General features: G+C 33.4%; 1 protein-coding gene across 1 annotated transcript in view; it reads left to right on the top strand.

The window, feature by feature from the left end:
* The window catches only part of LOC128983454 (uncharacterized), a 122,786-nt gene that overhangs the window by 56,375 nt on the left and 47,381 nt on the right, over window positions 1-19,030 (top strand). Inside the window, exons 14-15 of the mRNA XM_054402751.1 lie at window positions 10,175-10,337; window positions 11,010-11,136. Of these exons, the coding sequence (XP_054258726.1) occupies window positions 10,175-10,337; window positions 11,010-11,136 (290 nt within the window). The remainder of the gene's footprint in view (window positions 1-10,174; window positions 10,338-11,009; window positions 11,137-19,030) is intronic.

Genomic DNA, 19,030 nt, shown 5'->3' with positions numbered 1-19,030 from the left:
ACTACCTTTACATGTACTGCCCCGTCATTACTATACCAATCACGGTCTGCACTTCAATAAAAAAGGAAAAATAAACATTGCTAAAACAATATCTCTACTTACACAAAACGGCAATGAAAAGAAATCCATGAAGTCTATTTTAACAAAGAAGTCAGGTAAAAATTCTATAAATGTGATAGATGCAGAAATTTGGCAGACCACAAATGACAGACTTTGTTGGCAACAATTTAACTTGTCAAACACCGTTGAATGGAGCTGCAGTCTACAGTCTTGTGACTAAGCCAGCCTACTGGGGGAAGCCAACACCAGATGATTATGACAAGGCGTTTGAAGAACTCACAAATGATTTCAAAACAAAGAACCTGAAGACCTTGATATGCTCACCTATGAGGTGTATTAGGGATCTAATCCAGCCAGATCATTTTGCCAAAAACATATTGAAATTTCAAAACTCAACAAAAGCTACCATATACATATTATTAAATGAAGAAAAATCAAACAAAGTGCTAAGAAGGGGACTTTCACACACTGAGCTTTTGAGGCGTCTTGATGAATTGTTCACGGAGCATAATTATAATGCAAGGCTTCATCAAGCATCACAAGAACACAATCTAGAAGAATCTACAGCCACTGACATTGCCACAAGTGTAGCTCTTTCCGACATCTGCTCTCCTACTCCATCAGTAACATATCCACAACAAAAAAACATTACAATAGGTCCAACAATAGATTTAACTTAGCAATAGAAATTAAGGAGTCGTGTATATGTAACACCTATCATAATTCTAACACAGATACTTCCAGTCATAACCAAATCGACCCCTGGCCTGTTTGTAAAAATTATAAGTGTAACAAAAATTTTGTGTGGCTAATGCATTTAAACATTGAAGGAGGGATAATTAATAAAAAAAATGAACTGGAATTAATTTTAGAAAATTCAAACATTTCAATTATTTGTTTAAATGAACATTGGCTTGGAAATGATAATATTGGCATTCTAAATAGTTTTACAAACTACACGCTGGCTCATTTTTATTGTAGGGAAGAGGGGACCCATGGGGGTTCTTGCATAATGATAAGTTCAAATTTGAAATACAGGATAAGGAATGATTTGTGCGTTTTTAATGAAGAATCGGTCTTTGAAGTTTCTTGTATTGAAATTGAAAGTTTAAATATTATTGTAGTTTCTGTTTATAGAACACCAAATGTTGCAAATTTTAAAATTTTTCTTTACAAATTAGAGAGTTTATTGCAAATTTTATCAAAAGCTACAAAAACAAATGATATCTATATTACAGGAGATTTCAATGTAGATATTTTACAAGACTGTAGCCAAACTAGACAAAAATCGGACTTTATTTCTTTGTTAAAACAGTATGGATTTAAATGCAATTTTTACGAACCTACCAGAATTACAAATTCATCTAAGTCATGTATCGATAACATCTTGACATCTGAAATAAAATCTCAATCGCCAGTTACAATGAATTTAGAGTTGGGTCTCTCGGACCATAGGGCCTTATTTATGAATATTTCAAGTAAGATGGATAAGTCATATAAAAAAAGTAGGAATAAAAAATGTAAGAAAAGAATATTTTCAAAAAGAAATATTGATATATTTTTAAATAGTATACAAGCTACCAAGTGGGAAGTATCTGTTAACAACTGTTTTGAAATTAACTGTTCAAATTTTTTTCAAAATTTCCAGAACAAGTTTGAGGAAGCATTTCCTCTCAAGTTTTATAGTCACACAAACTTAAACAAAAAGAAACTTTGGATTACTAAAGGTATTAAAATATCTAGTATAAGAAAAAGAGAACTTAGCAGACTGGCTAAAGAGTCAAATAATATTGACTTCATTAACTATGTTAAAGAGTACAGAAAGATTTTTAGGCAAGTGTGTAATAAATCAAAGAAATCATGTAATGCTAAATTTATTGAAGACTCAGAAAATAAAAGTAAGGCTGCTTGGGCTATTATCAAAACTGAATTAGGTTTGGGAAAGAGTCAGACTACCTTTCCCAATATCAAGGTGGCGGACAAATCCATGACAAATTCAAAGGAAATTGCAGAATATTTTAATAACAAATTTATAAATATAACAAATCAAATTGGATTTTCCTCTTCTGAAAGTGAGGCAGTACAACTTACAATAAAATCAATAGATCAAAAGCAGACCACAAAATTTGACTTTCAATTTATAGACATGAAGGATGTTATTAAAATTATTAAATCTTTCAAGAACAAGAAGTCGTCAGGCTGGGACGAAATACCACTAAATTTGGTCAAAATTGCTTCTAAATTCATTGCAGAACCACTCTCTATCATTATAAACCAATCATTCCTCAACAGTATTTTTCCTGAACACTTAAAATATGCTGAACTAAAACCGCTTTTCAAAAATGGAGAGAGGCAAAATCCAGACAATTATCGTCCAGTTTCACTTTTACCAGCATTCTCAAAAGTTTTTGAAAAATGTGCTTCTTATCAAATATCTTCATTTCTGGAAACCCACAATATTTTTTCTAACAAGCAGTTTGGGTTTAGAAAGGGTTTAGGTACCATGAGAGCGCTCTCAGACTTGGTTGAGGAGGTGTCATGGGCCTTGGATGGGTCACATAGCACAATGGGTGTGTTTTGTGACTTATCCAAGGCGTTTGACTGTGTCAATCATGATATACTCATTAAAAAACTAGAATTATATCCCTTTTCTGTAAATTCAGTATCATGGTTAAAATCATACCTAAATAATCGCCATCAGAGAACAGTAATTTGTAAGGATAATTTAAAAGCAAAATCAAAATGGCAAAAAATTAAAAAGGGTGTGCCTCAAGGTTCGATTTTGGGGCCACTTCTGTTTCTCATATATATTAATGATCTTCCAAAAAATGTCACAAATAATCTAATACTCTATGCAGATGATACTACAGCAGTAGTGAAAACAAAAAACAATGATGAATTAAAACATAAAATTGAAGAAAGTCTAACTGAATTGGGAAAGTGGTTTGAGATCAATGGTTTGAAAATGAATGAGGAGAAAACCAAATTTGTAAGATTTTGTACACCTCAATCAGTTGCAATCATTGATCAATCCCAACCAACTGATGATAATGTAAAATTTTTAGGGCTGTATATTGATAAACATTTGACCTGGAGTAAGTGCATTCAGTCAGTAATTGGTAAATTAAATTCAGCCTGTTTTCAAATATTGTGCTTAAGAAATTCCATAGATTTAAAAACTTCTATCATGCTATATTATGCATACTTTTACTCAATAGCACAATATGGAATTGAATTTTGGGGATTTTCCTCTGAAATTGAAAGAGTTTTTAAAATTCAAAAGAAAATTATAAGAATCATGACCTTTTTACCATGGAAATCTTCATGCAAGACAGTTTTTAGAAAATTGAATATTATGACCATTCCAAATTTAATAATTTACAAAACATTGTTAGCGGTGCAGTCAAATTTTGATGACTATATTAGTGAAAACTTTGACCACATTTATAACACCCGATTTAAGAATAATTTTCAATACCCGAGACACCGTTTGAAGCTGGTAGAAAAAACTCCTAAATATATGGGGAAAAAGCTTTTTAATAACCTACCCACAACTCTAAAAAGTTTAATTCATAATAAATCTTTTAAAAGCAGCCTTGCTGATTTTCTGACTAGTAAAACATATTACAGTATAAATGAATACCTAAATGAAACCAATGAAACAATATGACGTTATTTTGTATAAAGTTTCTTATATGTCTTATTCTTACTATTCAAAGAAATTCACTTTTTTATTTTATTGATCAGCAAATTTTTACATCTTGTTTAAGGGTATTTTAGTGCATAAGACATATTATTGTATATTTTAGGTTAGTTTTTAATCTTGACAATGTCATCTGTTTTTTAGCTATGCTAAGATTTAAAACGTTATGTGACAATAAAGAATTATTTATTTATTTATTTATTTATTTATTTATTTATTTATTTATTTATTTATTTATTTATTTAAGCATTTTTATTTAAAAAAAACTGTGCCCGCTGGAAATTCTATAATTGTGAAGTTGGCGTACCCACTTTTTATGCTTCGTAACTTTTTCTTTTTTTTGAGAACTAACGTAAATATTGGAGAACTATCGAGAACTAACGTTTGGTATATAAATATAAGCATTTTTATTTAGAAAACTGTGCCCGCTGGAAATTCTATAATTGTGAAGTTGGCGTACCCACTTTTTATGCTTCGTAACTTTTTCATTTTTTGAGAACTAACGCAAATATTGGAGAACTATCGAGAACTAACGAAGAACTAACAATTGGCATATAGATATAAGCATTTATAGTCATAAAACGGTGCCCGCTGGATATTCTATAATTGTGAAGTTAGCGTACCCACTTTGTATGCCTCGTAGCTTTTTTATTTTTTGAGAACTAACGTAAATATTGGATAACTATCGAGAACTAACGAAGAACTAACGATTGGTCTATAGATATAAGCATTTATAGTCAGAAAACGGTGCCCGCTGGAAATTGTATAGTTGTGAAGTTAGCGTTCCCACTTTGTATGCCTCGTAACTTTTTTATTTTTTGAGAACTAACGTAAATATTGGAGAACTATCGAGAACTAACGATTGGTATATAGATATAGGCATTTATAGTAAAAAAAACTGTTCCCGCTGGAAATTGTACAATTGTGAAGTTAGCGTACCCACTTTGTATGCCTCATAACTTTTTTATTTTTTGAGAACTAACGAAAAAATTGGAGAACTATCGAGAACTAACGACAAACTAACGATTGGTATATAGATATAGGTATTTATAGTAAAAAAAATGTGCCCGCTGGAAATTCTATAATTGTGAAGTGTGCGTACCCACTTTGTATGCCTCTTAACTTTTTTATTTTTTGAGACCTAACGTAAATATTGGAGAACTATCGAGAACTAACGAAGAACTAACGATTGGTATATAGATATAGGCATTTATAGTAAAAAAACTGTGCCCGCTGGAAATTCTATAACTGTGAAGTTGGCGTACCCACTTTTTATGCTTCGTAACTTTTTTTTTTTTTGAGAACTAACGTTAATTTTGGAGAACTATCGAGAACTAACGAAGAACTAACGATTGGTATATAGATATAGGCATTTATAGTAAAAAAACTGTTCCCGCTGGAAATTGTACAATTGTGAAGTTGTACCCACTTTGTATGCCTCATAACTTTTTTATTTTTTGAGAACTAACGAACAAATTTGGGAACTATCGAGGACTAACGAAGAACTAACGATTGGTATATAGATGTAAACATTTCTCCTCAGAAAACGGCGCGTGCTAGAACCCGGAAGTGTGAAATTAGCGTACCCACTTATAATCGGCTATAACTTTTTTTTTTTTTGAGAACTAACGAAAAAATTTGGGAACTATCGAGAACTAACGATGAACTAACGATTGGTATGATCAAAAGTGGATACGCTAATATGGGTACGCCAACTTCACGGACCTCCTAGCATGCACGGTAGAAAAGAAAGCACCTATAACAGTAGAACATAGAGCTAACCTAATTTCCGTTTCTTAAAACTAACAAAAACTATTTATGTCGTGATTAGTTTCGATAACTGGGTAATGGTACCCTAATCAGTCGCAAAATAGTTTGTAGTTGCAAAATAGTTAGTAATTAAACGTTGATTAGGCCACTTTTTTGGTAGAATATGTAAATTAATCGCACCTTAAGGAGGATTACCACCACATATACTTACACTAGGCAAATAATAGTGGTTTTTTAATCTTCATCAGAAACAAATTTAGGGTTAAGTTCTGTCAATGGGATGCCTTTACTTAAGACTAATTTTGTTTTAAACCTTTACAAAATGAGCTTAGACTTAGAAATAATAACTGGGTAGGGTAGGGATGCTAATTTAGCGGTTTTGACCAAGAACTAAGTTTATGTCAACACACCATTTTTTGCCTTTTCTTATTTGACGAAGACAATTTCCAATACTGTATTTCAATCGTGGAAGCCTTTTTATCAGCATTAACCAAAAAACCAAAGCTACCTTAATAAACCAATATTTATTCTCTAGCAGTTAAACCTCTGGAATCATTAAAATTCTTTAATGAAAATAACATCAACAAAAGCAAACAAAGACAAATAACAAACTGTTTTTGTTTTTTTTTACACAAAAGATATGTTGTACTGTGATATCGATCCTGACACATATATAATTTGATTCTGAGTTTGTTTAAATATTACAATAATTTCTTTTCCATTTGAGCTTTTTAGGGACTTATGTCCCTACAAGCCACTAGTTTAATTTGGGTCGCCGGATTTCTACCCCCGGATATTTACCCCCATGAAAAAACGCCTACGTCATTTTGACGTCACGAGGGGCGGGGCCTATACACGGTCAAAAAACAGCCCGCGACTGGAAATCTACCCCCGGACATCTACCCCTGGAAATCTACCCCCGGACATCTACCCCCCGTGGTCAGCTCTGTCACGTATCGGCCAATATTCATTGTTGTAATTGATTTTATTGACTGTTTTATGTAAATCAACGGCTCTTCGGTTAGTAATTGCCCTCTAATATCTAGTATTACGCATGTGATATGTCATTGTCTTGTTTAATATTATCATAGATAAAACATAGTCCCTTAGTAGATTTCCCATTCTTATGGAACAGCTGAAGCCAATTTTATTGTTAGTTCTGTCCAGTTTTCTGTAGATGTCGTGTTTTGTTTACAATTTGTTTCTTGTTATTTCAATAATTTAAAACCTCGTTTAACCAAATAAAACTATATAATCATAAACAACAACTTGTCCTCTAGTTATATAACCAAACAGTGGGACACAAATAATGAGAAACTAAACCTAAAATAATAGAAACAAATTGTAAACAAAACACGACATCTACAGAAAAAAGGACAGAACTAACAATAAAATTGGCTTCAGCTGTTCTATAAGGATGGGAAATCTACTAAGGGGCTATGTTTTATCTATGATATTATCTATCTTCCTAATGAAATAGGCTGTAACAGCCCTTTTTCACCCGAACTATTTCACCGATTTTTATGATCGAGGTGTAATTTTAAATCTTAAGATCCAGCGCAACGCAAAATGGTAATTAAAACGATATTTTGATAAAGGACTTCAAAAGTTTGACCCTTAAGCAAACCTTTAAAAGTTCCCTTCCCAGATTTGTTTACATTATCGTCATATGGATAATTTTTCACTACTTTTAATGAAACAGCTGTTAATATTAAAATTGCATTTTAAACAACACTTAGAGAATTACTGAGTTTGTCAAAAAGAAGTATTTACAATGTAGTTTTCTGATTTAAAAATTTATTTTGTTCTGCATCATCTTATGTTCTGCAATACAGTATAACGTTCCATTACGAAATCATTGGAATATATTACATACGGTAACTATTAAAATTATTACTTATTGAATTATCTTATATCTATTGTACGGCTTGGTGTCTGCATTTTTGACCACTTTTGCCAATATTTTGTCATATCTAAGACAGATCATCATAGGTTCATAAGATTATTTTCATACATGTTTTCAATTATTGGAAAAGATTTCGATTGTGTAATACAATACAAAATAATACAAGTGCAGAAGGGCATGTTGCCCATATGAGCCGTGTAATATTTTTAAATTAATAGTGGTTTACAGCAACTGGATTAAATTTTTAATAATTTTTATGAAGAAATATATGCACGATTTAGATAGTCATTAATCTGCCAAATTGCAATTTATTGCAGACTTGTTAGAGATGTTACTTTGATGTATTCATTCAGCTTATTGAAAACACAATAGAGCATTTCAATGTTATTAAACTACCTACATACTACAAAAAAGGTTCAGGCCAGGGCTATTTTAATGCGCTTGGATTGAGATATTTATTAATATGGCTTATATTTTTCTTAGCCAACGAATTATTTATCTACAGAAGAAGTTCATTGTGCTCATATCCTGTCTACTAAGACACATAATATATCTTATGAGACGCCTTATAAACATTATTCCTAAAAATTACATCAGAAGTGCGTACTTTTCCTTTTTTGAATCTATCATTCGATACGGTTTAATACTGTGGGGAAACTGCTCAGGAATTCAGGACATTTTACTGCTCCAAAAGAAGGTGATTAGAATTATGGCTGGAGTACATTTTAGGGAACATTGCAAACCACTTTTTAGGCAGCTTCAGATTTTAACCGTCATAGACTTATATATTTTTGAAATCGCAGTTTATATATTAAAAAACTCTCATCTATTAAAATTCAAAGACAAAATTCATAATTATAATACCCGAAACAAAACTAAAGCAGTGATTCAATATTGTCGCTTAACTAAATCGTTGGATAGCCATGTGGTGATATCTTTAAAAATTTACAATATCTTTGAGCCTATGATTAGAAAATATTCAATAAATCAATTTAAAAACAAACTCTATAATTGGTTACTAGATAACCCATTTTATACATTAGATGACTTTTTAAAAATTGGTGAAATCAAATTTTAACATACCGGTAATGTAATCTTTACACTTGTTTTATTTTATTTTATTATTATTATTTATGTTATTACTATTATCTTTTAATATTATTATATTGTATTTTACATGAGATTTTTAGAGGTATTTAAAATTTAGTTTCTTAAATGATTTACAAAATTTGTCTAACTTCTTTAATTGCTTGACAAAAAAAAAACTTGAACAAATTTTTGTATGTATTTAATTACTGTTGTTGGAATTTAACTATTCCTAATTAATATTATTTCATTTTTTTTTCTTTTTTCCCTTCATTTTAAGAAATTTACTAAACTCTCAAATGTTTTTATGTTTTATTAATAGATAGCGTAAAAGAAAAAAAAGTTAAGTTAATTTATCATTTTAATTTTTACATCCTCTAGATACTTAATCCTATACTATTGTAGATGTGTAGTATGTATGTATATGACGTAGGCCTATACATAGGCTGATGTGTTGACTTTGTCAATGATTTGTAAAAATCCAAAAGACAAATAAATGATATGATTTGATGATGACATACATCCAACACATCCAAACACAATAACACATATGACGGACGGTATAAGAAATATGTTATTCATTGAATGATAAACCATATTTTGTAACTAACGCAATAGTCATTATTGTTTCTATACTTATTTATTACTCATTAAACAATGCTATGCGCTCACGTTTTTTTATAATTTCACTCTGTCACAGTTAAAAGAATTATCGTAAGCCTTTAAAGCAACCGTCGATTTTGACGGGTTTCACCTAGTAATTAATTAATTTATTGATCAACCAGTGGCAGGCTTTTTATCAACATTTAATTGCACTGTATTTTTACCTCTAGTAATCAGAAAATAACCTCCTTCAATGATATGTATTAAATTTCACGATCTGCGCTCATGCATGCGCCATTAGCTGTTACTGTGTGTGAAAGTTGGCCAAACATTTAAATCCCTGTCTAGAAATAAATCAAATGCTTAAGGTCCAAACTTTTGAAGCCCTTTATCGAAATATAGTTTTAATTACCATTTTGCGTTGCGCTAGATCTTAAGATTTAAAATTACACCTTGATCATAAAAATCGGTGAAATAGTTCGGGTGAAAAAGGGCTGTTACAGCCTATTTCATTAGGAAGATAGATAATATTAAACAAGACAATGACATATCACATGCGTAATACTAGATATTAGAGGGCAATTACTAACCGAAGAGCCGTTGATTGACATAAAACAGTCAATAAAATCAATTACAACAATGAATATTGGCCGATACGTGACAGAGCTGACCACAGGGGGTAGATGTCTGGGGGTAGATGTCCGGGGGTAGATGTCTGGGGGTAGATGTCCGGGGGTAGATGTCCGGGGGTAGATTTCCAGTCGCGGGCTGTTTCTTGACCGTGTATAGGCCCCGCCCCTCGTGACGTCAAAATGACGTAGGCATATTTTCATGGGGGTAAATATCCGGGGGTAGAAATCCGCTACCCCTTTAGTTCTATTTGTCTATGCTATGACCTATACTCTAATACAAGCTATGTCTGTTTGTGCGCTTGAACAATTAGTTCAAATAGAGAGTTGGCAAACTGGCGAACCCAAATGGACATATCTGCACAAAATGGCGGTTAAAGCAAGACTTTCTAGTTTCTAGTATTTTTTTTTTTATAGAGGGAAGGATCAGGTGTGTCTACTAAGTGATGCCAACATTGGGATGACGGGGAAATTGTCTACTAACCAACCAGACTGGGAGTATTACGAACGGATCTCTGAATCCATCAATTGTACCAACATGTTCCAGTGTGCCAATGGAAAATGCATCCCTAAACAATCTGTAAGTACATGTAGTCTATAGCTATTATATGGCTGTAATGTTGTACGGCTATAGTTATTATACTATCTGGGCGCTCCTCTGATACTAGAATGACATCTTGTTTGATAATTTTAAACAATTTATGACAGTCAGAATAATTGTAAGTTAAATTAAATATGTCATAGTGCCGTGAGATTGAAAAGTTTTAAAAAGTAACTAAAATCATCTCTATACATTTTCTACAATATATATGATCGATTGTATCTATGATTAGAAAATAGTGTAGAATGATGATTTTTATACTATTTTTTATTATCTGCTGTTAATGTTTAATCAAAGAGAAATTTTCAGAACTTAATTCTTTAAGGAATGATTTAATTTTGGCCAGTTGATATTCAAAAATGAAACCATAAGTACCCCTGGTGTAAAAGCATTTGTTTGTAAATGCACTCCATCTTCAAACAGGAAAGGATAAAATTATCAGGATGAATATTCTTCTCCGTAACGTCTTCTTGAAAGTTAAATTGTTGTTCTCACACATAAATATATAGACTTCATTTGATAAAAAACCTGACAGCTGCATGTACTTCTAAATTTATTTGCATTTATCAAATCCCACGATTACATCTCTATGATCTGTAAATAAATGAAAACTGGTGAACTATTTGCTTTTAATATATACTACCCTTCCAGACTTGCAATGGGAAAAATGACTGTGGTGATCGATCTGATGAAAGAAATTGTTCTGCAGCAAATCTAGGCTATGAAATACGCCTGGGTGGAAGTAATAAAAAGAATGAAGGCCGGATTGAAATAAAGAGTAAGTTTCTTAGCTGAATGATTAACATTCTTCAGTAAAAAGTAACATAGATTATCCACCATTGGAATGTTTATAAATTGCAAAATTTAATAACTAGTAATAAATTAAATGTATAGGATTGTTGTAAGCTATATTTTTATTATTCATTCATTGATTGACAACATTTTCTCCAATAGCGTTTTGACAGTTAAAGAGTTGAAAAAATTCCAAGACCACTGAAATAGATATTTTATAAGAGAGTCAAAAGTTAATTTTTTTGATGCACACTAAATTTTTATGAGTGAGGAAATCCAAACATACACACATACAGAATAGCTCAGTACATATAAAGCTATTATATTTCTTCTCTGATAGAAAGGTTTTTATTATCTATGAAGCTTTTTATAATCAACTTATCAGGAATGTTAGGCATATTTAGATGTATTATAGAAATACTAGCAGAGTACCCGTCCTTTGTACGGGGTTGGAATATAAGTATAAAATGCTTATTGCAGTTATACTCAAGCTTTGCGTTTGCAATAAGGGAGGACACAGTTTGATAAAATTTGCTTTTTTAAATTTACAGTATTCTATAGTATTACACATCTACCATAGCCATAATGTTCTACCACTTCACCTAAACAATAGAGAAAAATAAATTATCAACAATTCGCAAAATATCACAAATTATTCATGAAATGAAAAACATAAACATAACTGTAAACAATCCTACTTTGACAGTTCTCATTGCGAATCACGGTTTTTTGTTGCTGCTTAGTTCAAATTAGGTAGCTGTTTTCATAAATGCAAAAAATATAGTGCTGCACCCTGTTGGTAAATCTTATAACTTTTTAATGCTTTTCCATATCATAGAACCAACTTTTTTAGTTGAAACAGCTGACTAAATTCTTTAATTCCCTTTAAATATGAATACTCATAAGGTTAACATGGGGAATTTCAGAGCCACTGGGGCGGAGCCCGAAAGGATTTTTGAGATAAGAATGTGCCTATATGTTAATCGGGAATGTAAGCTATCATCATGCCAAATTTCAGCCCAATCCGTCCAGTGGTTTATGCGTGATTGAACTTCAAACACACAAACAAACAAACACACAAACTTTCACATTTATAATATTAGTAAGATACTATGATAATAACACAGAAACTCTAGCTCATATATTAATTACCGGTACTAGCTTTTGACTTTCTTCAAAAATTCTTCTCTCAAAACTTTCTGTACAGAGTAATGAAATAGTATGTACTAGTGTACATGTTGCTCGAATTCGAGCAATTGCAAAGTATTACAGAAGTTATTTCAAAACGAATAACAGTCATATTTACAATGAGTTTAAAAGAGTCAACTTAAAGATTACCGGCGTATAACTCAGGCCATGTTTATCTTAGTTATTGATAAACCTAAAGCAATCCGTCCGGTTTTCTCCTTCTTAAAATGCCTCGCTGTACAGGCAACACAGGTCATTGATAGAGGGCCAATTGACAACGAAAAGTCGTTTTGGGATTAGGGCGCATTTGTAACCATAATAGTTGAGATTGTCCAGGGTCAGGTGCTGACTGTGATGAGTTAAGTCTATTACGCGCCCCTGTTCTGTAGCTGCGGTCGTTATCACGATTACGCCTCCTGTCTATGTTTCGTTGTAGTCGCGTCGGAGGCATTTAAAAGAAAAAAACAACAAATAAACAAATTATTGCTACACAAAACAACGATAAATGCACAAATTTAAGTTACCATCATGCTAACACGATCCGTCATAGCGACACAAAACAACGATAAATACACAAATTTAAGATACAACCATACTAACACGATCCGTCTTGGAGGTTATGTTTACACAAACTCAAATAGTAAATAAATGTACCCAATGTGTTTAATTGAATTGAATAATAACAGCAATTAAATTATACAGCTGATCAAAATGTAAACAATTGTGTTTCTTCATGGGAACTTTCAAAGCCACTGGGGCAGAGCCCAGGGGACTTTTTCAAAAATGTAAGGCCAGTTTGCAAATCTACGCGACACGATCTTTCCAATGAGACAACAATGGATAAAATTGGTTAAGAAATGGCGGAGGAGTTCAACTGACAAAGTTTCATGTAGCGTATTAATTATATAGATAATACTATTCAGTTACTACAGTGTATTAATGCTACATTTGTAACAGCTCATATATTAAGATCAAGTCATTGTTTGTTTAGTCACAGCTTATGACAGTGTGAGGGAAGAAAGATGTAGTTGGCTGACATGGGGAAGGGGGAATGTGTTCTAGGAGATTGGGGCTATTCTTGTGTTGATCAGTTTAACATAGGAGATGCACATTATGTTTGAGGAAGGGAGAGTGCCTTGTGTAACATATAACAATGATATCACTGTGTTGTACAGTTCTAGGAGAGTGGGGCTATGTTTGTGTTGATCAGTTTGACATGAGAGATACTGAATATGTTTGAGGAAGGGAGAGTGCCTTGTGTAACATATAACAATGAAATCACTGTGTTGTACAGTTCTAGGAGAGTGCGGCTATGTTTGTGATGATCAGTTTGACATGAGGGATGCTCGATATGTTTGTGGAAGGGAGAGTGTCTTGTGTAACATATAACAATGACATCACTGTGTTGTACAGTTCTAGGAGAGCGCGGCTATGTTTGTGTTGATCAGTTCGACATGAGGGATGCTCGATATGTTTGTGGAAGGGAGAGTGTCTTGTGTAACATATAACAATGACATCACTGTGTTGTACAGTTCTAGGAGAGCGCGGCTATGTTTGTGTTGATCAGTTCGACATGAGGGATGCTCGATATGTTTGTGGAAGGGAGAGTGTCTTGTGTAACATATAACAATGACATCACTGTGTTGTACAGTTCTAGGAGAGTGGGGCTATTTTTGCGATGATCAGTTTGACATGAGGGATGCTCGATATCTTTGTGGAAGGGAGAGTGTCTTGTGTAACATATAACAATGACATCACTGTGTTGTACAGTTCTAGGAGAGTGGGGCTATTTTTGCGATGATCAGTTTGACATGAGGGATGCTCGATATCTTTGTGGAAGGGAGAGTGTCTTGTGTAACATATAACAATGACATCACTGTGTTCTACAGTTCTAGGAGAGTGGGGCTATGTTTGTGATGATCAGTTTGACATGAGAGATGCTCAATATTTTTGTGGATGGGAGAGTGTCAATTGTAACATATAACAATGATATCACTGTGTTGTACAGTTCTAGGAGAGTGCGGCTATGTTTGTGTTGATCAGTTTGACATGAGGGATGCTCGATATCTTTGTGGAAGGGAGAGTGCCTTGTGTAACATATAACAATGACATCACTGTGTTGTACAGTTCTAGGAGAGTGGGGCTATGCTTGTGTTGACCAGTTTAACATAAGAGATGCTTAATATGTTTGTGGAAGGGAGAGTGTCAATTAATTGTAACATAGAACAATTATATCACTGTTTTGTACAGTTCTAGGAGAGTGGGGCTATGTTTGTGTTAATCAGTGTAACATGAGAGATGCTTAATATGTTTGAGGAAGGGAAACTGTCAATTGTAACATATAACAATAATATCACTGTGTTGTACAGTTCATGGAGAGTGGGGCTATGTTTGTGTTGATCAGTTTGACATGAGAGATTCTAATATGTCTGAGGAAGAGAGAGTGCCTTGTGTAACATGTAACAATGATAAATGTGTTTTACAGTTCTAGGAGAGTGGGGCTATGTTTGTGTTGATCGGTTTGACATAAGAGATTCGTAAAAAATATTAAAGACAGACAAGACTTTGACAAAAAAATGTGTGAACAGTAGACATCACAACATCAAAAGGAACTTATCGCCGGCCTCTGACTAAACTTGCAGTCCTTACCGTTGGAGGGGAAAAGATGTAATATGTTTCATATTGACACATGGATTTGTGTTCTTTAATATGTTTAATTTATGATTAAATCTAAGGCTTACCTTACGATCCAATTTATTCATAAATTCATAAATTGGATCGTAAGGTAAGCCTTAGATTTAATCATGTTCAATAACGATCCAGAGGCTATATCTCCAAATGAAAACAAGTTTAATTTATGCCTGCCTTCTTTCTTTATTTTAATTGAACTAACACATGTTTTATTATTATTATGATTTTGTAAGAATGTCCAATTTAAATACACATCTTTTTTGTCAAAGTCTTGTCTGTCTTTAATAGGAGCGAGTGGTTTAAGTGAATTAGAAGTTGGAAGCATGGTATGGATCACAGATCTACGTAGACATGGTAAAGTAGTGAGGAAATTGAACGAACCACGTTCCTACCTTGTGGACACTGACAAGAGAACCATTCGACGACACCGGAAGTTCTTAGTTCCTGCACCATACTACGGAGAAGATTGTATTCTTTCAAACTGTTCATCTACGGTCCTTAATTGTCCATCTAACTCACTCGATCGTCCACGCGCTGGCACAGTTATCCGTTACGGAAGTTCCATCAAGATACCGAGGCGGTACTGATCTTCATGAAGATGTAGACATCTTGAGGCGGGATGTTGTATTAAGTCTGTTCTTTTAGTCATATGATTTATTTGTGTTTAAATATCTTTTGTTGACAGATGATTTTTGTAAACAGGTTTTTGTAAACATTGGTTTAGTTTGGAAATAGAGTTTGTTGAAACAAGATGTGTGTTTAATGTTCTTGGATTAGAAATAGCTGCTGCTTTATGGTACAATGAGAACCTTAGTAAGTTAAGAGTTTTTGGCTGTGCAGCATATTTGCTGTTACCTAAGGAAATAATACCGAGTAAATTTGACAGCAAGTGCTTGAAGTGTTACTTTACTGGATATTGCCCTAATGGTCATCGACTGTGGTGTCCTGAAGAAGGAAAAATAATCACTGGAAGAAATGTTGTGTTTTATGAGGAAAAATATAACTTTGAGAGCACACCAATTGAAGACTGGATTCCCGATCATGTACATGAATCCAGATCAAGTAAAAAGGAAGACAAGAACAAAGAAGAACCCAGATCATTGTCTGATGAAAATCAAAGAATTTCTATACCAGATCTTGAAGAAGAGGAAGAAGAAATTGAAGATCATGTAAATGAAGAAGAAACAATAAGACACTCTACCAGAAAGAGGATTGCCAAGATACTTACAGGATTATGCAGTTCTTATTCTGAATGCTGAATCCTTTGTCGATGATGTACCGCAAAGTTACAAGGATATTGCAGCACGTGATGATAAGGATCATTGGTATCAAGCTGTAAAGGAAGAACTTAACTCTATAAAGGAAAACAAAACTTGGACTTACACTGAACTACCACCTGGGGCCCATTTCATAATAAACTACAAGTTACAAGTTACAACTTGTAACTTGTAATTTCCATTAGATTTATATTGGGCGATCAGCTGATTTACTTATAATATTAGTTTGTACTTTATTATGAAATGGGCCCCTGGAAGGAAAGCTATCTCCAGTAAATGGGTTTTCAAATTGAAGAAAGACATGGACGGAAATATTGAACGATACAAGGCAAGACTTGTTATCAAAGGATGTTCACAGAGAAAGGGTTTTGACTATGAAGAAACATATGCTCCAGTGGTTCGTCTTGCAACAGTTAGGGTGTTGCTGGCTGTAGCAAATGAACGTGGATTAATTCTTGAATAATTAGACGTCAACAATGCTTTTCTTCATGGGGAGCTGAAGGAGGAAATATATATATGTCCATTCCTGAAGGAGTTGAAGGAAAACCTGGCTCCGTTTGCAATTTGCAAAAGGCACTATATGGCTTGAAACAGGCACCATTAGCATAGAATCAAGCTATTCATTCGTTTCTCATTTCTTGAGAAAGATGTTAGGATTTTTTGTTTGTTAATTGTGTCAAATGTAAAATTATTAAATTGAGGAGGGGTGTTGAGTGCAATTTAATATTTGCCACATGTCTGTTTTTAATGTTATACTTCATTGATGAATACCAGATGGTTAAATTGTTAAATGTGTTGTTATAAATAATAATAGTCTGATCCATGTCTTCTTTAGTTGGTTTAATTAAAAGTGTTGAGTTTAATAATTCAGTTTGCCCTTTTATTTTAATGAGCTAGGTATTTTAATTTAGTGTCCAGGGAAACCACATATATTTACACTGTAAATTTGTGGTAATTTGACTCTGCAGTTAGCTCGTTTGTGTCCAAGCTTTCCGCATCTGTGACAAGTGAAATTATACAAGTTGCCAGAAGTTCCTTGATTTCCTGAAAAATTTTCCTTTTTCCATTGATGAGACTGAAAGGCAGTAGGTGGTGATGTACAATCAAATCCAAATTTTTCAACGCCCCTCCTCTTTGTCTCCTCTTCCAGCAGTCTGACCTTCACAAAGCTTAGAGATAAGTCCTTCATTGATAGAGTCTCTATGGCCGTGACAACAACGTCATATTCTTTGGGCATGGTCAGTAGTAGGTGACAAACAATGTCAGATTCCTCGACAGTTGCTCCTGTAGAACGTAACTCTCTTATGACTTTGTCAAATTTCAGAAAGTGACGATTTAAAACGTCATTCTTCGCATCAAACTTCATTGTTAGTAACTGCTTCCTTAGTAGAAGTTGGCTAGCAATACCTTTCCTTTCAAATGTGTTGCAGAGAGATTGCCATAGTTCAAAAGCAGTTGCCTTGTCTTTTGCATATTCCAAATGGCTGTCGGCAATACGCTGTATAATCTGCGACTTGCACTTCCGATCTTGTTTCGCTAATTCCAACAACCTTGCTTCCTTCCTCTCTCGTTGTTCATCTGTGTCTTCTTCCAACTTCGGTAACATATTCAACTTTGGTAACATAAGATTTCTTTACGAAAGATAATAATTCTAATTCCTCCAGCAGAGTTTCAATTCTAAATGTCCAATTGCTGAAGTTGGTTCCATCAAACAATGGTATTCGATACTTTTCATGTTCAGTTGCCATATTAATTCAGTTTGATTAGCCAGGTAAAAAAAAATATTAACAAATTCCGTATTTAAACAGCCCTGGGCCCATAACCTGTAAATATGTGGTTTCCCTGGACACTAAATTAAAATACCTAGCTCATTAAAATAAAAGGGCAAACTGAATTATTAAACTCAACACTTTTAATTAAACCAACTAAAGAAGACATGGATCAGACTATTATTATTTATAACAACACATTTAACAATTTAACCATCTGGTATTCATCAATGAAGTATAACATTAAAAACAGACATGTGGCAAATATTAAATTGCACTCAACAGATTCTAATATGTCTGAGGAAGAGAGAGTGCCTTGTGTAACATGTAACAATGATAATATGTGTTTTACAGTTCTAGGAGAGTGGGGCCATGGTGGAAGGAAAAAACATAGGTGTGCTATTCCCACATATTTTGACATCACTCGGATTGCAAACAAAAGATCACCTGATTGTAACTGTCAAATTAGTATATATATGTATTGTTTTGATTTGGTTGTTATTGTTTTTATTATTATAAAAACAATAATTGATCAAAACAAATACATACTAATTTGACAGTTACAATCAGGTGATCTTTTGTTTGCAATCCGAGTGACGTCAGAATATGTGGGAATAGCACACCTATGTTTTTTCCTTCCACCATGGAGTGGGGCTATGTTTGTGTTGATCAGTTTGACATAAGATATTTTAATATGTTTGAGGAAGGGAGAGTGCCTTGTGTAACTTTTAACAATGATATATGTGTTTTACAGTTCTAGGAGAGTGGGGCTATGTTTGTGTTGATCAGTTTGACATAAGAGATTCTAATATGTTTGAGGAAGGGAGAGTGCCTTGTGTAACTTTTAACAATGATATATGTGTTTTACAGTTCTAGGAGAGTGGGGCTATGTTTGTGTTGATCAGTTTGACATAAGAGATTCTAATATGTTTGAGGAAGGGAGAGTGCCTTGTGT

This window comes from Macrosteles quadrilineatus, unplaced genomic scaffold (genome assembly GCF_028750875.1).
Source record: "Macrosteles quadrilineatus isolate MER2022 unplaced genomic scaffold, UCM_ALF_1.0 Scaffold_1__1_contigs__length_201487025, whole genome shotgun sequence".
NCBI lineage: Eukaryota > Metazoa > Arthropoda > Insecta > Hemiptera > Cicadellidae > Macrosteles > Macrosteles quadrilineatus.
Note: the sequence above shows the minus strand (reverse complement) of the source record. Positions and strands in the feature narration are given on the sequence as shown.